General features: G+C 41.7%; 3 protein-coding genes across 11 annotated transcripts; 2 read left to right on the top strand and 1 right to left on the bottom strand.

The window, feature by feature from the left end:
- Positions 1-648: 648 nt before the first annotated feature.
- coq6 (coenzyme Q6 monooxygenase) lies at positions 649-10,018 on the bottom strand. Its single transcript, XM_086182436.1, has 12 exons — positions 9,394-10,018; positions 8,935-9,069; positions 7,336-7,394; positions 5,509-5,635; positions 4,249-4,379; positions 4,055-4,162; positions 3,111-3,173; positions 2,929-3,036; positions 2,085-2,287; positions 1,777-1,892; positions 1,314-1,480; positions 649-785 (listed from the first exon to the last, which is right to left on the bottom strand). The coding sequence occupies exons 1-12, from the start codon at positions 9,593-9,595 to the stop codon at positions 756-758; spliced, it is 1,449 nt and encodes a 482-aa protein (XP_086038562.1). The 5' UTR covers positions 9,596-10,018; the 3' UTR covers positions 649-755.
- fam161b (FAM161 centrosomal protein B) lies at positions 9,846-18,271 on the top strand. 7 transcript variants are annotated; one of them, XM_086182433.1, is made up of 10 exons: positions 9,846-10,015; positions 10,644-10,964; positions 11,039-11,529; positions 12,199-12,506; positions 15,372-15,490; positions 15,595-15,762; positions 15,883-15,982; positions 16,054-16,238; positions 16,478-16,567; positions 18,128-18,271. In XM_086182433.1, the coding sequence occupies exons 2-9, from the start codon at positions 10,747-10,749 to the stop codon at positions 16,557-16,559; spliced, it is 1,671 nt and encodes a 556-aa protein (XP_086038559.1). In that variant the 5' UTR covers positions 9,846-10,015; positions 10,644-10,746; the 3' UTR covers positions 16,560-16,567; positions 18,128-18,271. The 7 variants fall into 7 exon arrangements, with proteins under 7 accessions (XP_086038559.1, XP_086038558.1, XP_086038560.1 ...); XM_086182432.1 differs by lacking the exon at positions 18,128-18,271 and adding an exon at positions 17,143-18,008; XM_086182434.1 differs by lacking the exon at positions 18,128-18,271 and having other exon boundaries at positions 10,644-10,928; positions 16,478-18,008.
- Positions 16,544-22,338, top strand: ngb (neuroglobin). 3 transcript variants are annotated; one of them, XM_086182440.1, is made up of 5 exons: positions 16,544-16,567; positions 19,541-19,652; positions 19,949-20,057; positions 20,171-20,290; positions 20,438-22,338. In XM_086182440.1, exons 2-5 carry the CDS (start codon positions 19,555-19,557, stop codon positions 20,588-20,590), a joined length of 480 nt encoding a protein of 159 aa, XP_086038566.1. In that variant the 5' UTR covers positions 16,544-16,567; positions 19,541-19,554; the 3' UTR covers positions 20,591-22,338. The 3 variants fall into 3 exon arrangements, with proteins under 3 accessions (XP_086038566.1, XP_086038564.1, XP_086038563.1); XM_086182438.1 differs by lacking the exon at positions 16,544-16,567 and adding an exon at positions 18,828-19,307 and having other exon boundaries at positions 19,441-19,652; XM_086182437.1 differs by lacking the exon at positions 16,544-16,567 and having other exon boundaries at positions 18,828-19,652.
- Positions 22,339-23,159: the final 821 nt, after the last annotated feature.

Here is a 23,159-nt window from a genome sequence, read left to right as displayed (position 1 = left end):
CTATTCAGATTCTTATTTTTGCCCCAGGTGGTATTTGTCCAAGTGTCTCTATGCTTGACCAGCATGATTGTTAAGTCCACTCCTGGTCTCCTCCAGACCCATTTAATCTAGAAGAATTGGAAATTACTAAACATGCATGACTACTGCAAGTTCCTCTTTAAACGATTCATCCCTAAATGGTTTACAAGTTGTTCAAAAATGCCGCTGTGATACAACTGACCGAATCCAGGAAAAGATCTCGTGTCACATTAATCCCAAAGTCTTTACGCTGGCTTCCCATCAATTACAGAATCCAGTTCAGAGTTTCTTGAACCTTACATGGTCCAGCACCCGCCTACATAAAAGAGTTGCTGCAGCCACATAATACCAGTAGGATCAGGATTTGTTGGCTGTTCTTTGTTCCAGTCTTATTTCAAAGAGGTGACTGTGTTTTGGAGGTTTTCGCTCCCAAAACGTGGAACTCTTGATCTGTCGGCACTTTTGATGTCCTGTTTTATCGTTGGTTTTCGTCTCTTTTTTCCTTTCCTTTTTTGAAGCACTTGATGACATCTCATCTTGAAAGGTGCTATTCAAATTATCTAATCGTAATATTATGTGTCTGCACTGTATGTAAAATCTGGTTTATTATTTAGCAAGGAAGAAACATCATAAAGATCAAAATAAACTTTATTAATTTAGGTTTTTGGGACAGTCACAATTTTTACAGGCTGACTTGCTTCTAATCGCTGGAGATCCACCGCTGCGCGACAAACACCTCACTTGCTGGCAAATGTCATGATCTGCTCCTGCAGAAGCAAAGGAGACACTGAACAACCGTGCAACCTTTGAGTCACTCTTACAAACCTGTGACAAGCAAGCAACCTCAGTACAAGACCTGTAAACCAGTGAAATCACAACATTTCATACGGAAAAAAAAACATGCACTCCCATCGTAGTGAGATGCCTTTACAACTAGTCGTGTTGGTCTGAATCACTTAGTAGGGAATAAAGCCATTTCACATGAGTGGTCGGTAATAAAAGGGGTGTGAAAACACAAGCCAACACCGCTGTCCGCTGCCCCAGTGCCAGCCCAGCACCCCACCCACACACTTTTGGTAACACTAAATTTGGGGCTAAACTTAGATGCCATAGTAGTAGGTTCAGAACCCTGGAAATTATAGACACCGCTAAAGTAAAGCTCTGTGTAATCAGAAAAGAGGGTGGAGGCGGAGCTTAGATGTGACAGGTGGTTGGTATTATCAGTGCTGGTCAGGTTCACTGGGATGTGCAGTGGAATATATGTGGAGGTACAACCTAGCAGAGAGGGAGCTTACTTTTAGCGCTGGGAGCATGTTGGTGGCCTGCAGGCCGAAGGTGCGTAGGAGAACCACAGGAGCCGCATTAGTGGAATAGAGGCGTTTCATGAGGTCGATGGCAGCCATCATTGGTAAATTGTGCCGCTGGCGGTCAGTTTCATATTCTAAAAGGTGCTTTGTTGCTCCTGCACAAACAAACACTGAAAGTTAAAAGACTCAGAACATGTTTTCGAGTTCTGTTCATGTGTTCTCTTCACTGATGCGATTTTAACTCCAGGACATTCAAGTGAAGGAAAAAAACAAACAACATATCACATGACAGGATTGTCATTTTTATGAAAAAAGCAACATATAATTGTTGGCAGAATGGACAGAAAAACATCCAATAAATGCTACCGGAGATGGGGCTATGGAAAAGAGCTTAGGGGAAACCACTGTGCCATGGTTGCTGTGCTTGTGTCTGTTTAAAGTTCTCACTGACCCAGGTCCTTCCCGTTAAAGGCTGCCTGGCTCAGGAGCTGTGTGAGGCAAGCCACATCCCCAAAGCCCAGGTTGGCTCCCTGACCAGCCAGAGGATGGACACGATGGGCTGCGTCCCTGGAAAGACAAACATATTCTGTCTGTCTAAATACATTCAACACACAGAACAGTGTGTTATTTTATGTACATCACAATGTCAGAGTATCAGTGCAGTACACATGAAGTCAAGGCACTGGTAATATAAAAAATTTATATCTCAATCTGACTTTCTCCATCTTCAATGTGAAGACTACGGCATTGATTTCTTACCCAATGAGGGCCACTCTGTGCCTGATGTACTCTGATGCGTGACCCATGCCCAGGGGGAACATGACCCTGGTCTTTGGGCCAATGCCTGCCACACTTGGAGGCAGCTGTCGAGGTGAACCTGCAGACGGCATGATGACTGAGAGGGCTTTGCGGAAGAGCGAGCCTGCTGTCTCGATCAGCTCGGACTGGTTCTCATGACTCCACTGTTGGTGCACGGACACACAGACAAGAGGACAGATTCAAGGAGGGAGAAAAACGTCCAGAAGAGAGAGAAAACAGACGTTTTGTGTAGACAAAGAAATTAGCAGACATTGGAGCAAAGCTGAACTCCAGGCCAGCGAAAGTGCTTTTCTTCCCCTCCCTAACTAACGGGTTTGGCAGGGCCTCGGGAGTTGGGCTAATTAAAAGAAGATGCCGGCCAGGCTATGCAGTTGAATTAGCTCTGTTTGAAAAACATTCCATGCAGTAATGGTCGACCACAGGTTTAATTAGCAAACCAGGCCTGAAACCAAACGTGACTCAACCGTGGTGACCCCGTCCATCAGCAGGCTGTAAAAATAGCCAGCTTGGGAAAAAGGAGTTTCTCTAAACACAAAAAACAGATAGGTGCATCACTCCTGCAGGGACATATTAGTATTGTATCCAGTCTGGGCAAAACAATGACCCTAGTGTTTGTTTAAATCTCTGAAAACAGCTCAACGCGTGAGTCATCTGTCCTCGGGGAACCCATACCGCTTACAGAACGCTGCACACAAACACAAAAATGTTGCAACATCTAACTGACAGATGTGGAATCTGACTGTAAATACAGCATCAGCACTTCAGTGGTTAAATCATCACTTACAAAGGCCGAGTTGATGGCATCGACAAAACTCTCTTCGTCCAGGTCCAGCAGTTCCTCGGCGAGCCGATGGCTGGTCGACCACACCAGAGAGCTCTCAGTGTCTGACAGCTGCGGGACAGAGCACGGCCTCATCATACACACTGATATATCAAGATAAACAGGTAGATCATGTTGATAATTACCGGTAACATTGCGATGGGCCCCGTTGGGAGGAACCTCTGCCATGCAACATTGTTCTCCGTTGGCTGTCAAACACATGAATCAAATACTGAAATTATGTGCACAGCAGTAGACAGCGTACTCTCAAGATAAAACCACTTCAAGGAGTCACAAACAATGGGCCTTCCTTCAACATGTCAGCGTAAAATTATAAATACAACGGAAAAGACATGCTGCAAAGAACCCTGTAGGAGCTCTTTTGTTTAACTACAAAGCCTCGCAGTTCAGTCAAAACGACCATCAAAGGTGTGGGACCTCGGGACGAAATTGTTTTCAACCGCCTTTAGGTTTTTGAGAACAAACAAAAGTTTTGAGTTACGTTATTTTCAATCCACATGGTGCATCATCAAGCTGTTTATTGATTTTTGCTACAAATACACACACCGCTCACTCCCTCCTACCATCATTCATCCTGCTGCGAGTGCACCTTGATCTATAATCAACCCAGCTAAATAAGCAAGCCGTGCACATCAAGAGCCTGCAGGTGTCCACTGGGAATAAAGTGACTGAAAACTGACACACACAAATTAAAGCTATAGTGCATCATATTTTCATGTCAAAAAAACATTCCTTACATTCAAACCCTTATCAAACAAGTCCTTTTGCCACGTAAGTCTCTCTGCGTTTCACAGTATGCGGAGTTTATATGCGTGGCAACATTCCTGAGCTGCAGAGAGGATGCGTGCACATGTACATGCTGGCCAAGTTGGCCCCTGCAGGTTAGAACCATCCCGGACGAGAAAATGCATGAATCATTTAATTGTGCAGCTCTTCTAGACTTTCTAAGAGTTATCAGATAAACTGGATTAAATTCTGATAACATGACGGGCCATTTTGAGTACGCTACTGTGAAAGGCAATATTTTACAGTTGTATCGCCACAGCTTTGAAAGCAATTCGCTCTGTACCTCTGATAAATGCAGCACAGCAACCACAGCAGACTGGTCATAATTCCACTTGACTGTGGGTATCCCTAATTCCCGCCTCACCATGGAGTTTGGTCCATCTGCACCGATCTGAAAAACAAAAATGACAGAGGAAAACACTGGAAAAATATAAACAAGACGAACCACCACAACCTGGGTGATGACATACTACTGACCAGCAGCTTAGTTTGAAGAGTTTCCCCGCTGGCCAACCTGACCTGAACCCACGGGATGGAGTCTGCAGCCTGGTGGGGCATAGGCCACGTGTATTTCACCACTTTGGATCTGTACTTTACTTGCACGTTATCTGACAAACAACAAGAGCATAAAAGTGTTGACTACAAAGGCAGCAGTGAGAGAAAAATATGTTTCTTAAAATACAATGGCATCTGGTGTGTTTCTCTCAAAACAAAAAGGCGCTAGTCTTGGGCCTGTATGTATCGTCACACTAAATCAGTGTTTTTGCTAATTTTTGCTTGGCCTGCCTGCAGCCAGTAGAGGACCTTTAAACTGCCTCATAAAACACCACTGGTTTTCCTCCCTGGCACATGGGAGCTGCTGAAGTCCACATTTGACAGGTCGTCTTAATGGTTTTGGCCTGCCGCACTGCACTAATAGTGTTTATCTACAAGCACACTAGGCCACACTTTGCACATGCTGCCAGCTTGTTAGATGCTGCTCTAAACCTGCTCCTCTTCCTAAAATATAAGCAGCTGGTCATGCCAAACATAAAAGGACCCTGAGCTACGCTTGCTCATGCCGACTTGGAACAGGATACATCCACATATTGGCTACTGGATGCTGAACACAAATCTTAAATATGGGCTTTTTGCGATTGGAGAGCGAGGTTGTATTGAAAACAGCTGGCAGGAGAGCAGACGTTTCGTGCAGCGCGTTTCGGCCTTAACAACACCACTGCTAAAACGAGGGGATAGAAAGAAGCGGACGGCACATGAGGCAAAAAACGTGCTGCAACCACGCGTCCGTTGTTTGGTTAAAAAAAAAAAAAGTTGAACGCTGTTTATAAATATGCCACTTTAACTGTCAAGCACGAGCAGAACGAAGAACCTCAAAACATTTGGTCTAATGTCAACAGCAAAACTGCACTGTACACTGTCAGCATTTGGTGACTTAGAGGCGACAGAGCTGCAAGCACATGGCAGCTTTAAATAGGTCACTGGACCACCTCACGTGTCCTCACGGGGTGCCGGGGGTTGGCACTTCCCAAAATGTGAGGTTTCGATTGAAATTGCAGGAAAACATAAATGGAGCAGGGAAATGTCTTTAAAAACAGTCAAATGGAGCGAGCGCAAATAAACTGAACCCGGGAACAGGATGGAATAAACGGAGCCATTAGGCAGATGGAACAGGAATCAGGACGTCAGCTACTAGGTGAGGATTTCTGTTTAAATCATGAAGGGTGTGTGTTTGCTCACCAGACAGTGTGTCCAGCTGCCGAGTGAGTGCAGCCACTATGACGTCATTCTCCACGATGTAGGCCATCTCATCCTCCAGGTTCTCCTTATCGAATGTGATCAGGGCATCAGAGCAGGCATCCCAAACCTAAATGAGAGACCCATTACGCCAGCGGTTTACCCTTAAATGTATCCCCTCGCCCTATATATAGCTGGGCAGAGATGCGCTGCTTCATTGAACTGAACACATCACAGATGTTAGCTGCTGCTGGAGGTTGGCACAGCAATGAAGGTCACCAACTCCCCTCTGGCTCCACGGATGATTTCATCTGAATGGAGCCCTAAGAGGTGGTGGACTGAAAGACATTTTGGCATTTTTGCAACCATTTTCTTGGATACACAAATTTAAAAAAACTTACATGTTTGTGAATATTACAGAGTGAGTCAATATTTGATTAAAAGAGAATGATATTTTAGCTTGTGCGCTGCAACCATTTGAGTTAAACATGAGGGGCTTAAAAAGTGTTTGCACAAGGTTAATCCTCTCCTGGGTTGTAACTATGGCAACACAACCAATCATTCAGCAGTAATACACCGCTGCACTACTTTTCCAACTTGCCATAAAGTAGGGGGATATACCCCTACAAAAAACCACTAATGACAGTGGGTTTGCAACTTGTGATAAGTGGTTGGGAGAAAAAATTTAAAGAGACCAGCCCAAAAATTGTTTTGGTTTTGTTTAACGCGGAGTGAAATGATGCAGCTTTGGGTAAGAATGAGTTGCTACTTTTTTTGCGTGATTGAAACAATACATTTCCTTACAACTTTATGGAGCAAAATCTGGGCATTTTAAGGTGGTGTAGTGGCAAAAACTGACTTTTCCTTCAGTTTGAAATGTAAATTCTTAGCTGACATTTAAGGTGGGAGAGTATTTTACTGCATGGAAAGAATGTTATTTAAACCTGCAGTACATACTTTCCACTTCCATGACCGAGATGTATATAACTAAGATTCAACAACCCAAAAAGAGTGGTAGCAGAATGGAGGTATAATGGGAGAGGTACGCTGCCATAATCACTCTAAGGCACTGCATGATGACATCTTAGGCCCAGAGAGAAACCCTGTGGTCCACGGTTTGGTACACACCAACCACATCTTACAAGCCTGCACCCAGAGCCATAAAGCGGGTTCACGTTGCAGCAAACAACCGCTCTCCTAATCTTTCATCTTCCTGACGTCGTTCACATGAATCTTCATAATTAGAAGACAAGGGGAATGAGTACTAATTTGAAGACGTCACAATAATTTATCCCTCATAGAAAACATGGCTTTAATAAATGAAGCTGGCACGGTCAGAGAGGCATCCAGCGCCCTCAGTAGGTCAGGAGATTACCTTTTCTAAAAATAAATTCTACTCTTTAGCATGTCTTGTGCCAGAGATTCTACAGAGCTACCGAAAAGGAATAAATTACACAGAGGAAAGAAGAAATTGCATGTCACATGAAACCACTGTTTGCCACTTTAATGTGAACGATTACATAGCATATACATGATTATATGAGCCAGAATTGTGTTGCTTGTTCATTAAGATGAATGAGTGAGTGGAAGCTGAGTGTCACAGATATTTCTATCCACTAATTGTATGGTGAAACGTTTGATGGATGACAGAAATACATATACACACATACAGAAAGCCCGTAAATTAGAAAGGACGTATGAAGAAAAATTTTAGTTGTGAGGGACTTTCGCAGAACTTTTTATGTCTTGACATGCAACTCTTCTGAACTTCTGACACGGGAGCACACGGATTGTTACACAGATTGAAAAAGCAACTTAAGAACAACATACCTGCATCTTTTTATAGGGTTTGCACCTCATTTTTGTGATGTGATCCCATGCACCAATACCTGCGTGTGCACAAACACACAAACAAACCACCCAACAACAGTTAGAAAAAAAAAATAGTTGCAAAGCTAGGTTTTTGTGTCAGAGGCTGAATGATTTCAACTGCGCAAATTAGAATGTGTTCAAGTGCACCCATTTTTCATGAAATAGAATTAGGACACAAATATGCAGTGAATTTAATCTTTATATAAGTTTATACTGAAGATAATATAAGAACCTCATGCACAATGGTCTTGACCTGTAAATTTAATGAAGGAGACGGGCTTGTAGAGCTGCAACAATTTACTGATCGAAAGAGAATAAATCACCAAATCATTCATCACCGAAGACTGAAAATTAGGATTCCTTGAGATTTTGATTTTTGAAATCACAAAAGAAGCAATTTGACTATGTCTGTTTGGGCTCTGGGAAATTGTGATAAGCATTTTCTTGATATCTTAGAAACTAAAATAAATATTAGCAGATTAATTGATGATGAGAGAATTTTTAGTTGCAGCTCGACTGGTTCTTGTTTTGTGACCAAAGGTGATCAGGTTTTTGGCGTCTGGATGTCAAGAAGACAACCACAATATTTTCTTTCATATCTTTTCTTAAAACTCTCTTTTATACCTCACCACTTTCTCTTTATATAAATATCTAAAACTATTTATTATTACTACCATTACAAATATTTGTGTTTATCCGTTCATATTCTAAATCATGGGTTTATGAGGTTTACCATATACTTTTAATGTACAGCATTTTATAACTTTGTCTTGAACAACATATATAACCTAAAGGTTATACATCATTTACTATTAATGCACGAGTACCGACAGAATGATCTGTCACATTTGCTTTCTCTGGCCTTTTTTTTTTCTTCCTTTTTTATCCTGTCATACTATTTTGAGAGGAGCTATTGTTTTCCCCTTTTACAGTTGTATGAATAAATGACAGGTCAGTGAGGGGACAAGTGAGTTGAAAAACTGAGGGGGGGAAAAAAGGGGGTGCATTGTATTTTGGTCAATGAATGACTTTGTCCTGTATCTGCAATCCAATAAAGATATTGTCAAAATAAATAAAAAGATGCATCATCATATACCCATATTTCTATATTATTGTACAAGGCTTCATTTTGTCAGTTGATAAAAGCAAGTAACAATCAATTTCTCTTTATATTAAAAGGTGCTTTAAAAATTAGAATGGCAACACACGATCGATGCTAAAATATGAGCCAAGAGTCACAGGCCCTGAAATATCATTTATTTTCAGTTTCGCTTTCCTCGGGGTACCAAAATCCCAATGAAGAAAATTATGTAAGAACTAGTCTGAGGAATATCCAGGAGACCTTTATCACAAGCGGAACAACTGTCGTCAGATACAGTGTGATCCCTGCTAAGCCCTAAAGAGAGGACAGTGTCTGATCCCTGGCTTACCTGGTGGCAGCCGTTTAATATTCAGCTGTCACAAGGCTTAATCACAACATGTTGAATTTTTATATGTTTTCTCTCCAAAGGGAAGAGGATGTAAAACCTTAAGAGGTTGTATGAGTGTGTACAGTACCACTGAGGAGGGTGGCAGACCCTGGACTGATGGAACTGACTCTGGTGCTGTAGTTGACAGGGACCTTGTCCATCACTTTCTTGTTGCCAGCCTCAAGCAGAAGAATCTTCTTACCCTCCAAATTAGGATCCATGCCTGTCAATGGTGCACATTGTGTGTAAACCAAACAGCAGAGAAGTCACAACATTGTCTCTAAAGTAGGGGGTAAGGGAAAGCTAGGAGTGTTTAATTTCAGCATTTATAGTGTCAACCGGTTTGAATATCCATGCTTTTCTTATTTACACCACCACAAAGTTGCTGTTTTAGTGCATTCTGGAGAAAATATTGTGGTTTTATGGCTGTGTCTCCCTAAAGACAGCTCTTGGAAACACTAGTGCTCATTCTGATTTTGACAGGTTAATAATAGCCGTCCTGACACAGCTGGATGTGGTCAGGAGGCGGTGGGAGGATCTCACTCACCTAGAGAACATGCCATAGCAGATCCAACCATCCCTCCCCCAGATATAATAACATCATAGACCTCAGTCTTGCCACCGTCGTTGTTATGCTCTGCACACACCAATCCCCGGCTGATGATTTTTAAAGCAGGCGAGTGTTTCTCTGCAATAACACAGCGTCCAACCCCGTTTAGGGCCAGCGTAGCCTTGGTGATCTTATGCATTATTCTGTCTCGGTGTGAGACAGGTTCGGCATCAGAACCACAGAAACCAGTCCAGCCTCGAAGCTTTAATCCTCCTACTTGCTATTCAACCAGACGTTTCCCCTTGAACGTGTCCTACTAACAGCGGCAGTGTCGCGCTCATAATCCAGCCATATTGTGTTGACAAGCGGAGGAAAGACTTCCGGTTTCATATCCAATCAGAAAAAGGCGTCAGCCGAGCGCGCGCTTCCGCATCTGGCCACCGACTGTGCTAATGCGACCAAGACTGAGACCTGAGCCTCACCACCGGACACCTGCCGTCGGCACTGCTGTTAGAAATAAACTCTTGTTAACTTTATTTCCGAGAGAAAAAATGTTGTTTGTTCTGTCAGCGAAGACACACGAAGTTGGAAGGCGTTTCGGAGCAGAGAAATTTACGAGGTTGGCCGCCGCGATCGCTCTAGATTTTCATTTTCCATGTTTAGTTTAAAGCTGCTGAAAATAGTGAAAGATATCGAAACTCTGTTTGCTGGTAGAAATGTTGTAAACATTAACGAGCCAAACTAACGCTAAATAGTCGTCTATTCATAGACATTACACACTGATGAGCGCGAGGGAGAATGTGTGGTTGCTATAGTAACCTATTTACACAGCTCGGAGGTGGAGTCGTCTGGAAGTTCGATTTGTGTTTGGCTGAAGCAACAGTTAGCATTTGTTTTAAAGTAATGATAAGTGTAACATATAATGTGAAACGACAGATAGGTAGAGCAGCATAAATTAAGACCAAGAATTGAAATGTAAAGTCAAATCCAGTCAATTCCATCTTCTATTTCTTCAAGTTTGGTTACTTCTTTGACTTTTAAATGATTCATCGAAAAAATATTCTTTCGAAGCAACCCTAGCTAGTTTCCATTTTTCTTTACCACTTGCATGTTTTGTTAATTTAAAAACTAGTGCTGTAGATTTGAGAAAGCACCCAAACTTAAAAGAAAAAGTTGGATATTCTTACTTGATAAATGAAAACTAATCAATTTGAATGTTGTTGACTCAGTTTTCTGTGTGCTTTCAGCATCAACACTTGGTCAAGTTAAATTGGTAGAATGAGCAAACATCGCTGGCTATTGTGGTGAAGTCTCTGGCTCATTCGCTGTAACTTTTTAGTTAAAAGAACTATGTTAAAGCTGGAGGACTTACTGGCAGATGGACTCAACTCAGAACTGATACTCCGGCAGCAGCTCAGGTCCCTGCGTGAGACTCTCATGCAGCAGCTGCAGCAGACAGAGAGGAGGCAGAGAGAGGAACTGGAGAAGAGGATTCATCACAACGCTCTCATTTCAGCTGATGTGGACCAAAAGTCCAGTGATATAAATTCACATCCTCAACAAAAAATGCACGTTCTTTATTTTAATTTGTTCTAAACATAACTGATCTCTGTAATTGAATATTTTATACTCTCCCTCTCAGACATGCAGGACTGAGGCTAGCCACCTCGACACCCGCTCTGACCCTTGACAAAGGAACTTCAAGCCATCGTAGGCAGACAGGGATGCCTTCAGCCGGGGTGCCTTCATCAGGCTGCAACCTTTACGACAATAAAACTTCTAGGCTGCCTCATACTAGGGCACAACACTGTGAAAGTGCTGCTTCCTCTAAAACAACGCAGCAAATCAGAGAGGAGGAGGCTGTGGCAGAATGCCAGAGGAAGTTCTGTGCTCTTCCTGTCCCCAGCCATGTCAAGCTTACGCTCTTCCAGGAGATGATGGAGCTGAGAGAGAAGGAGAGGAAGCAAGTCCATGAGCAGAGGAAAAACTTTCTGCTCTCAGCACAGAAACCTTTCAGCTTCCAGGAGAGAGAAAAGGAGAAAAAAGAAAAGCTGGTAGTGACATTGAACCAAGTCTTTAAGGATGAAAAAAACCAGATGTTTAGAACATCTCACAAAGGACCAAAAAAGACAGGTTGGTTGATTGAAACATTTTTTCTGAATGGATCGTAGTGGTTCATGGCGTGTCTGGTATCAGACAGGAATCAATCCCAACATGCGGCCCAGGGACAGGCACATCAGAAGGACATACCTAGCTTTTTTATTTTTTATAGCCTCTTACATTTTATATGAACATCCTTGTGCAAAATGCATTTTTTTTATACAGCTAAATTCCCAGGTAAATATCCAACGGCTTCAATGTCATGACTCCGAATGACTCAAATCACGACCAGATGTTTTAAATGCTGCAAAATTAGTAATATCTTTTATTTATTCTTCTGTGTCATGTGGCCTAGGGACTCCAAATCAGTACCACACATTAATGTCGAGTCGAAGCAATGGTCACACCTCTTTATGTTGCATTTTGTAGCCTCCTTTGTTTCATATGACTACTTTGGCACAATACATTTCCACATATTGCAAATAAAATATCAGTACCGTATATGAGTTTTAGACCAGAAGTAGCCTGTAGGACACTATCATTGTAATCAATACACCTGTCAGACAGATGTGGTGCAGTAAACATCAAGTATTTCACCCTGAAAGCAGTTTAAAGAGGCATTAAATAGAAATACATTCCACCACTGCTCCACAGACAGAACTTCAGCTTCCTCTACTTTTCTGTATTGTAATGTTTGTGCAGACCAGGAGATTAGTGGGAAAGTCCACATCCAGACCACGGGACATAAGAATCCCAGTTCTTCCGGGACTCCAAAGCTTCGTACTGCTGAGCGCACCAAAATGGAAAAACTGGGATTCCTGGATGAGAAACCGAGCTTCCAGCCAAAAATCTCCCATCAGAGCCCTGACTTTAGCAAGCTGCACAAGGCTTTGCAGACTGAGGTGCTGAGGAAAACACAGAGTAAAGAAGTTACCAAGTGTCAGCCCTTCTACCTGCGGACATCAGCTCTTCCAACAAGGAAAATTAGGTTGAGTCCTGAAAACTCACAGGTATGATATCATGTTTTGTGTAGTACTACCATCGTTGAGGTGTTTACGCAGCTCTTTGTTGAATGACTTTTGAGATTGCTTTGGTTACTTAGAGTAGGTTTTTGTATTTTTAATTTAGTTTGATTTTGGCCTTGTAGTTCGCCCCACCATATCATGTTTTTTTTTTAGATTATATATTGTGGTAGGGTTACCCAAAAACTACTGGCCCAAATTTCACAAAACTTGGTGGAGGGGTGCAGCATAGTCCAAGGAAGAATTGTTTTAATTTAGGTCTAGGTCTGATCAAGTAGCAGATGAAAGAATTATGTTTTGCCTTTGTCAATATTGAGAGATTTTTTGTGTCAGTTTTCAGGCTAGTGACATCCCTCATGGTGTGGAAGAGGGTGTTAGACTTGTCTTCAGAAGTTACTGTTCAACAAATGTCACTCTTCCTAGGTAATATTTTGCCAAAGCATGGATACATTTGTCCTCCTTAACACCGAAATATCGAGGCAAAAATTTGAGGCTAGGATTTTCTAGTGGGGAACTAAAAGGAGGGTGTTTAATTTCATTCCATAAAATTATTCGTACTTTCATGATCAGTAGATTTATCTGAGGATGTTTGACAGAGAAGCAAGGTACTGATGAGGATGGAACCTACCAGAGTCTTATATCTTGGGCTCAAAAGCACCAGTCCCAGATGGTTTCACTTTATAGTTTTACATCACTCTTTTTCTCACACTTTCACTGCTTGATGGACGCATCCACCCACCACTTTATCAATCCCATACCTTCTCTTTTGAGGGGGGATGGGAAAACGTTTGTCCAGTATTTTCCCAAAATCCTTGCTCTGTAGAGGGGCATATAAATTTGATCAGATTCACAGTACAGTCATTTTTTATCCTGCAGTACATTCGAATTTGAAGGTATTCTTATCAATCTTGTGTAATCTCTAATTTATCTCAACAGTCTATTCCAGAGTGGTAACATTGTGGAACGTGTCATACTGCTCTGTTGGTTGTAGAGGGCTTCATCCCTGTTTCTAGGAGTCAGATTCCGATAAACTGATATACTTACTCGCGGGAGGGGGAAACACACGGGTATAAATGTATATAGGGTTGAGAATTTGCTGAATTGAGGGTTTCTATGGCACAGGCAAGACAAGATACTACCATGCATTCCTGTGGTCCTTCAGCACGCACAAGTCATTCATATTAGAAGAATTGAAGTAAAATTTCATAATATGTAACCTAGGAATTTAGCCGGGTCACATCAGTTTCTCCTCCATGTCTGTTAGAGAAAGTGGTTTGGTAATGACAGATTTATTGCAAGGATTACGTTTTTCTTAGCCTCATGAGGTTTTTTTTTAGGCTGTCCAGACCATTTCCCACAGTTGTGGAGTCGTAATGCTACTTTAAAAATGTACAGTAAGCCCTCTTCAAAGAAAAAAATACGCTCCTTCCTCGAAAAGTTTTATTTCAAATCTTTCAACTTGTCATTTGACTCAAACCATATTTTTGCCCTGTCTGATATTCAGATATGTTTGACATGATATCGTCTTTTCACAAGATCACTTTTACGTAAATTCCTTGAAATTTGTCTGGGAGGATGATTCACACGAGCCATAATAACTAATTTAGTAGAATAAACTGTAATTAACAGACATTCGGTGGTGATGTGAAATTAGCTGACCGTCTGGCCCTTAACTGTAAAATTACTAGATTTATGTTTTCTTTTCAACCCTGTCAAACATTCTGGTTTGGCAGATGTACTGGTTAATGAGGACATGGACCTTAAAAAAGTTCATGTCAATACACAGAAGTAAGAAATATCAAAAGATATGATATCGCTTGATTGTTTCAGTGTTACTTAAATTGTAACAGAGTCAAGTTACATGTATGTTGGTTTCTCTGAGTAAAATTTTTAAAAACATGTCAGTCATTAGTTTGAGAGAGGCTGTCACTCTGTACACCAGTGTTGGGGAGAAAAAATTAATTATCAACACTGTTGATAATAAGCACATGATGATAATAATAATAATAATAATAATCGAGCCAGCATCATTTATTATCTATAATATAGGCAACACATAAACTCATCAAAAATTAATTTTTCAAAGAGAAATTTTATTATTATTATTTTTTCAAATGTTCTACAGATACCGTGACAATATCGTTATTAAGAATTCTATGAATGGAAGGCTAAAATATTTGTGTGGAGAAAATGGGATGCCCTGATAGCCCACATTCAAAATGTGTTGTTCTCAAGTCAACGGTATGATGCCAGGTTTTTGTCTGTCTGTGTTGTCAATGTTTGTGAAATGTTGCTGGAATTGATTTCTCGCAACAAAGTTGTTTTAATGTAGAGAGACTGAGAAAATCCATACTTATTTAGTATATTGTTTATCAATCACCTTATTCTTACACAGTTTTCAATTTATAACGTCTGGTGATACTTAAACCCTGCACCATGCTGGATTTAATTCCTACGGTATTTGTAGGGTGAAAGTTGATGCAAAATGAGGGTGTATGAAGACTGTGCAGATCTGATCCACACGTTGTAACTTAAAACTTAAGACATCATAATATTCTACATCTACTCCAGAATTTATGGACCAACGAACGTGAATTTGCTTTAATTTCAATATATGAACTGCTGAATACAAGATGTCTTCTGCTCTGAAATGTCATTTCTCACATTTATGCGCTGCAGGTTCAGTACAGCACCATCACCGCCCACCAAACTAGCTGAGATGTCACAAATCACATTTGAACTCAGATTAAATTAAAGAGAAAATTTTGTCCCACAGCTGATCAGCGTAAAACATTCTGCACAATTTTAAACCTGAGTAAATAACAATTAGACTGCTTGACTGTTCATCCAAAGGCACCCAATAGAAGTACCCTCAGTCGAAGCAAGTCATGGGGCGCCTTGACATCACTGTCCACCGACACACTCCCAACGTATATCACCGATGCTGTAAGGAAGCGCTGCATGGCCATCAGGTGACGTACTGACTTGAGCTTGAGTCTGTGAATTTTTCCACCGTTAACTTCTCCTCATCAAATAGTTAGATCTACTGTCATGCAGAACCTTTTGTCTTTTATAGAAAATCCATGGAGATGAGGGACAGTAAGAATCAGGAAAGTGCGGACTGGTTGAAGAAGTACCAGATGAGATCACATGCCATGAAGAAGACCGTTTCCCACCATGCAAAGTTGCTTGATCCACATAGCAGCCTGAGAGAAGTACATAATGAAAAACTACAGCGCCGTCGGTGAGTAATGGTCAAGCGAGGCCGTTCATTCTCCCAGTTTTGCAACTTCTGCTGCCCACATCCCAACAACCACACACGCCTGCCACAGTAGCGTAAACTATAATCTTCTCTGACATGAAGGGAGGCTGACCAGCAACGGACAAGAGAGTACACGAGGGAGTTACGGGACATGAAGGCACGCATTCAACAGCGTCCATATTTGTTCGAGCAGGTTAAACAGGTAAGCTACATGTTTCGCTCCCGTATGATCTCACATCATCTCCATCCTTAACTTTTATTTTGTCTTTCCAGAAAAATGCTAAACGTCATGCGGAACAAACCTACAGAGACATGCTGAAGAGAGCAGGCGTAAGAGAGCAATTTGTTGAAGAAAACGGGCGAGCAGTTGAAGGGACATCATCATCGTCCAAATCTGAGGACGATACGGAGGAGAATAGCCACAGTGCTGAAAATGGCATCCATAGCTGCTATCCAGAGTGAGAATTTTTAGCAAGTCTTGTTCATACACTATGTAATACCGCTGTGTCCGGTAAAATTATGAATAGCACCAGTGCTGGAGAGCCAAGGACATCATGTGGTTTGGTCGTATTACATTACATAATTTTCTGAGCCTGCCCTGTTGTCTATAGTGAAAAAAAAGAAAAATACTGTAGCCAAGTAAAAGTTCAATGTAATTACAATATAGGCATTTTCTAACCCAGCATGTCTGATTTAGGGAAGAAAATGTAGACGACGGGGAGAAAATTGAAGACGTGGAGGAGAAGAGCGTGAAGTCCAAAGGGGAAGAAATGCCATGATCAAAAAGGTTTGGGCGGCACACAATTTTTGTGGCCTCTGCGCTATAAAACAGCACTGCTCAAAAAATGATTCAAACTATCCACACCAAGAATTTGATGCTCCAACGTGACCTGATATAAATTAAGAAATTATGAAATAGCTGGACGTCATAACTTGATCCGTGAAACATACAAGTGCGCTGAGCAATATCCCATGTAATGATTTTATATGTTTTAACTTATACTTGTGTAGAAATTGCACGGAATTTCATCCAGATTAAACTGAAAATAAAACAGCAATTTGGGGTTTTATCACAACAATGTCGCTAAGGAATATGAAGACTGTAATTTGGTGGATGATGAACACTTGGTTACCAGAATAAACAGAGAACACATTGAGCCCACTGTGTCTCTAACACTCATGTTTACTCGCTCTAAATTCAGAAGCTTCCATATAAAAATGATTATACTTGTTTTGCGACATATTAAATATGCAGCTGCTCTCACTTAGTCGCATTGAAAATGGCGTATTTTGGAATCAGACAGGTCTTGTAAGGACACTACGTGTCTGACATGGGTCTCTCCTTCCCGGTTGTTTCCCCAGACTGCCACCTAAATAAACCCCTCGCTGTTCATCTGCATTCACTCAGGGCAGCTCAGTGGTCTAAGCCGAGCCCACAGACCCACATCAAATACTCTTGGACACTGGCTTCTGCTGCAAGCCTTCCAGGAATTTCTGAGATCCTTTTTTTGTATAAACCATAAAAGGAATGCCTGAATATATATATACAATACTAATCAAAAGGTCATCATGGATCAGCAGGATCACTTTTTGTTGGCCAGCGCGTCATTCATTGAAGCAAATGAATGATTTTTAACATTAAAAACTATTTGTGCTAAGTTAATACTGCTGTTTATTTTGTGTTTGATGTGAAGTCTGTGGATACATAATCTAATCTCACTGAATCTGAAAATGTATGTTGTGCTGATAAAAAGAACATGTAACGCATTAGGTATACCTTTCTTATTAAAGAAAGACAAATGTACATAATTCTGAAAATAAAATAGCAAAACCAGGAAGGGCATATTTTTGTCAAAGTGAACTTACAACTTTCATGTTCGTACCCTGATTAAAGCTGCAAGCAGTGATGAGTGGGCCCTCTAACTCCCACACGCCTCTCACACACTGAGACTCAATGTGTGGCTGCCCTGGCCGGTGAGAGGGAAAGAGGGCAAACCTCATTATTGTTGGATTTTTATGAAGAAGCAGACTGTGTAATGTGTCCTGCATCCACTAGGTGGCGCTAGAGTACCCACACCTAATATGTTGAGTTTCACATGAAGATATCGCAGGAAAATTTTAATGTTAAAAAAAAAAGTTTCTTACATGAGGCTTTCTTCCCATAACCAGGAGAAGGTGCTTTGACCGTGACTTAAATCAGCTTGTAGACATCTTGGATGATGGCATCAAAGTGCAAAATTTATATATATATATATATATATATATATATATATATATATATATATATATGTGTGTGTGTGTGTGTGTGTGTGTGTGTGTGTGTGTGTGTATCCTTTCCTCTTTCCAGCAGGTGGTGCTATGATCAATCTGCCCTCACATTAGTGGAGGTAATAAATTATATAATAGATTGACACGTGGCACTTATAGATGTAATAAAAAAAATCATATTCCCTTCCTTAAGATCTCAAACATCACATGACAAAGCTTCAAGGGCTCCATCCTGTCAGGTTGTCATGGGAACCGTGTATCCCTCTGATGCACCTCTGATTCCCCCGGTGCACGGCTGAAAACAAAACCAATCTCTCCCAACCTGTTAGATAATATCTGAGGGGGGGGGGGGGGGGGGGGGGGCCTGCGTGTATGAAATGTGTTAGCGAGCCACTGCCGGATGCCTCTATTGAAACCAGGGTGAATGTGGAGGCTGAGCGAGGGAACAAACACATCACATTCAAATTAATGAGAGGCTGTGCACCTGGCCGCTGAATGTTATCATCACGCTGTTGAGGAGTGGCCCGGAGGAGAAGATGAACTATGTCATTTCACCAAGGTGTAGGGGTCTTATTATTTAAATGCATGGTTTACAAATCGTCACCTTCTTAAAATAATTGCCTAAGTCATTTTTTTGAAAAAAAAAAACACATTTTTTTTGCTTAAATCAATTCCTTATGATGTTTTGTCTCCAGTTTTTTTGTGTTTTCTGAAAAACTTGAAAAAAATGACATATTTTCGGAAGGCGAGAAAATGTAGATGTAGACCTCCATTGAATAGAGTCCTCATTTGCATTTAAAACATCCGCAGTTGCACTCATTGGAATGTTTCTCTAATTAAGCTCTCTTCACCTAATTTTAAGATATTTTGTAAAGTGCCGTGTGTGCGCATATGTTTAAGTCCTCGGTTCACCTCCAGGAGGAGCTGTGACTCGCTGCAGCCTGGCTGGAGCAGAAGAGAGAGATCCCTCTTTTTCTCCTTCAGTGGCATGAATAATATCCCCAGTGCTGGAGAGAGAGCACATCAAGAGGCAAACGGAGAGGGGAGAGGGATAGAGATAGACGCCAGTGTGACAGATAAGAGCGTGGCAGAACTTGTCTCCCTGACTGCACCGTGGGCAGGGGAACGAGAGAACAAGTGCACCAGAGTTACTGCCTGCTTGCACACAAACACACACACTCACTCACACACACATAGACAGATACCCCTCTGCCCAGCAGCACCAGAAGAAGTTCAGAGCGAAGACTGACCTCAAGAAGGTACAGTATGTTTGTGCATCTCTAGACAGGAAATCATGCCCACCTCCTTCCATTTCCCCTCTCCTATCTCTCTCCTTTTTAGATATGACACCGGCTGCGATACACTCACTTGATGCTCCACTTTGTTTTCCAGGTGGCAGAAGTTTCAACTGTGGATTCGTTCAAATATTATGGCTCTGCCACAACTGAGTCTTCTTGTCCTGTAGAGGAGTTGTGTGTTTCCCCTCTAGCAGAAGCCGTAACGAGGATGGAGAAGCTGTCAGGGAAGGACAAGGAGCTGATACGAGGCAGCTGGGAGAGCCTTGGCAAGAACAAAGTTCCTCATGGTGTGATCATGTTTTCCAGGTAACACAACCAGCAGATGGCTTACTCGTAAGCAAATAAGCTTCTTGTTATTTAACTTAACATCAGGGAATATGTATCACGAGGGTTGAGAGAGAATCCAGCTAGATCCTTCGCTGCACACTTTCACTGGGACCAGAGGCTTGACTTGTTGCTTGGCGACAGACTGCAATAATCCACTTTCAGACAGCTGCCACTAAATTAGATGCTAGGAGGAGAGATTTGTAGATGCATCATTTCTACACCTATAGAACAGTGGGTGGTGTGTGTGTGTGTGTGCGTTTGTGTGTCTGTTTCAGGTTGTTTGAGCTGGACCCTGCACTCCTCACTCTTTTCCACTACAGTACAAACTGTGGCTCCACACAAGACTGCCTCTCCAGCCCTGAGTTCCTGGAACATGTCACCAAGGTCAGCGCCATGCAGAGTAACCGGCATACATCTACGCATATTTTACACCTATTGTTTAAACACATTGCTTGGGTCTTGTTTTGTTTTTTTGTTTTGCATGTGTGCGATCCCAGGTGATGCTTGTGATCGATGCAGCAGTCAGCCACCTGGATGACCTTCACTCCTTGGAGGATTTTCTGCTCAACCTGGGGAGGAAGCACCAGGCAGTGGGAGTCAACACACAGTCATTTGCCGTAGGAATATTATATTGCAACTCTCAAAAAGCAATTTCACAAATGATTGAACTGTGAAAAATACATGACTGTGTGTGTGTGTGTGTGTGTGTGTGTGTGTGTGTGTGTGTGTGTGTGTGTGTGGGGTTTGTTTTGGTTTTACTTCAGGTGGTGGGTGAGTCCCTTCTCTACATGCTGCAGTGCAGTCTGGGCCAGGCCTACACGGCACCCCTGCGTCAAGCCTGGCTCAACATGTACAGCATTGTGGTGGCAGCCATGAGCCGAGGGTGGGCCAAGAACGGCGAGGACAAGGCGGACTGAGGCGCGCAGTGGGAACTGTTGCTGTCAAATCACTCATCGTGGTTGCCATGGAATAAGGTTGTTTAACTTGCAGCGTTGTGGCTTTGCTCTGTGAATGGGGGTCGCATTGCGTAGCGAATGTATGGTGCGGTCACACTTTACAATAGGATCGACCAATCACAGAGTTTATTGTCTTTGCTGTGGATGTTTAGCCAGCAAGCAGTGCTGCGGTGTGGCTGTGAGGGTCTGAGCAAGCCTGCTTTGACTCCTCTGGACCTCTGATGGAGCGTCCAGGATAATTGTTGACGTCTTTGTATATATGACTTTTCTATCTCAAATGATAACAGTGGCTGTAGTGATATTTGTGATGTATCTTAAAAGAGTTGCACACACAAGATATTCTATTTAGGCATCACACACTACTCCGACTGTGACAGGTTCATGTGACCTGCACGGGCAGCTCTTTGTCAAACACACCGACACTTTACAAAACACATTCAAGAGACAAAGCAATGTGATTTTCCTGATTTAATGACTTAATCATAATCATTATTTATACGATAGTTACACGTTATCACACCTTGTCTTGTGTATGACTTTCTTATCTTAATATTAATGAAAAGCAAAGCAAATGTTTCAAAATGACCAATACTATGAATAGATGACGAGAACTGTTACACTCTGATAGCTTTCTGACTGTTACGGCGTGCTTGTGCGCCTTACGCTACAACGGTGTGTGTGACGCTCTCCTCAGTAGAGGTCACCAGTCTTTCAATAGGCTTCAGCTGACTGTTAACAAATACGACTGTTACATGAGGTGAGGTTTTTGGAAGGAATCTTGAAGGAGTTTAGTTCCACTCATTGTCGGTGCGTTGCCTATTAACTGTTGCCGCGGCCTTTACTTTGGGCTGCTATGTGACAAATGAATATTTGACAAAAAGGGATTTTTTTCCCCCTCTTATTTATTAACAACAGTGCACCTGTCTAACTTGTGTATTATTACTGCTGCCATAACACTGTATGTATCATCAGCTCTTAATTACATTTACAGTCTTAACGCCAAGTAACTTAGCAACAGCGTGCCAAGTATTAGATAATAACACCATACAACTGTAAATCCAAGCTGCTGATATGTGGTTATTAGCGCTTTATTCTGAGTTTCTAAAGTTTATTTTTATATTCTAAAAATGTTTATTTTATTGATTTTATCTTCAAATGTGATGTACAGTATTTATCCACTAGGTATATTTGCAGCACCTGTTACAAGAGAAAGGATTCTTACACAGTAGTATGGCTTACACATGTTTCAGATCATCACATTATAACACTTTCAATGTGCAATCTCTACTGAAAGTTTTATATGAATATATTTGATCCCTGCATAGTCTGTTCAGTGTGTACCCTCCAGCTCACAGGTGTAATGTTTGTTAATCTGACTGTGTAGGTGGTATATTTATAGTGTTTCTTTTCTTAGTATCAGTACTTTGCCCTATGCAGGTTGTTATTCTCATGTCTCGGTTTTTAATTAGCTACACTTTAGTCTTTTTAACCCCGTTAACGACCAGTTGTGAACATATTGGGAGTGTCACTGTCTACCTCATCATTATCAGCTGCTATTGAACAGTGATGACTTAGTTATCCTCCAACCAAAAACAAAAAACAAAAACAAAAAAACGCACATTTATGAGAGTTAATGCACTCTATGTAAATTCCATGATGCTAAAAAAAAAAAAAAAGATTTGTGTGCATACTTAATAAAGTGATCTTATGTGGATATTTTAAAGGAGGTCAGTGTGTTTTCCTTTTGATTGTTGTTTGTCACAGACAAGATAGTGGTCAGCGTTTGACTTGCTTGATTTCCTTTCCGCTGACAGTCCATTCCCGCATGTTACATAAGATCCATGTGCTGAATGGCTCATCGCCCTGAGCTTCAGAGATGAGGGCGACTTCAGGCACATCAGCCCGCTTACTCATGCAACTGCACAGTGTCACATCATGAATCTGTTGGGGATTGTTTTTTTTTTTTTTAGAATTATCAGCAATTCCTGTTTGTTTATCTTCAAAAAAACAGGTACATTTCACGTGTTTCTGCATAAATCGTAGAAGTAATAGTACTGAGAATGATCTGACAGGGCTCCCGTGTACACGATTTGGCTGTATCATCGTAAAAGTCACATCCATGAGCTGGCTGTCTGTTCTGCTGCTGGAGCGGTAGCTGACATGGCCTTAATCTGTCTCCCCGCACTGCCAAAAGCATCCTCTCTGGCTGCGCCCCACTGAGAGTCTGCTGTATTCACGTTGGCTCCACGTCTCCATCCACAGAGCAACACTGAGCCAGAGTTGTCTAGTCACTGAGCCTCATGGAGCGCCTGACCCGAGCCTCTCTCAGGTCACCCACCACTGTTAGCTAATGTACAGTAGGTGTCCATTTACACCGCTGTGACTTATAATTGGTCATTAGAGCTTTGTAGTGCACATGGCTTCACTGTGAAAGCTGTCTGGAGAGGAGTCTGTGAAAAAAGACACTTTATTTTTAGAAAGTCTGCAATGTGTTTTGGAATGACGGGGGTATTAAATGTTGTCATGGCAA

This window comes from Aulostomus chinensis, chromosome 17, assembly GCF_037954235.1.
Source record: "Aulostomus chinensis isolate RoL2024-O1b breed Wild chromosome 17, RoL_Achi_v1.0, whole genome shotgun sequence".
Classification (NCBI taxonomy): Eukaryota; Metazoa; Chordata; class Actinopteri; order Syngnathiformes; family Aulostomidae; genus Aulostomus; species Aulostomus chinensis.
The sequence above is the reverse complement of the archived record's forward strand: the minus strand, read 5'-3'. Positions and strand labels throughout refer to the sequence as shown.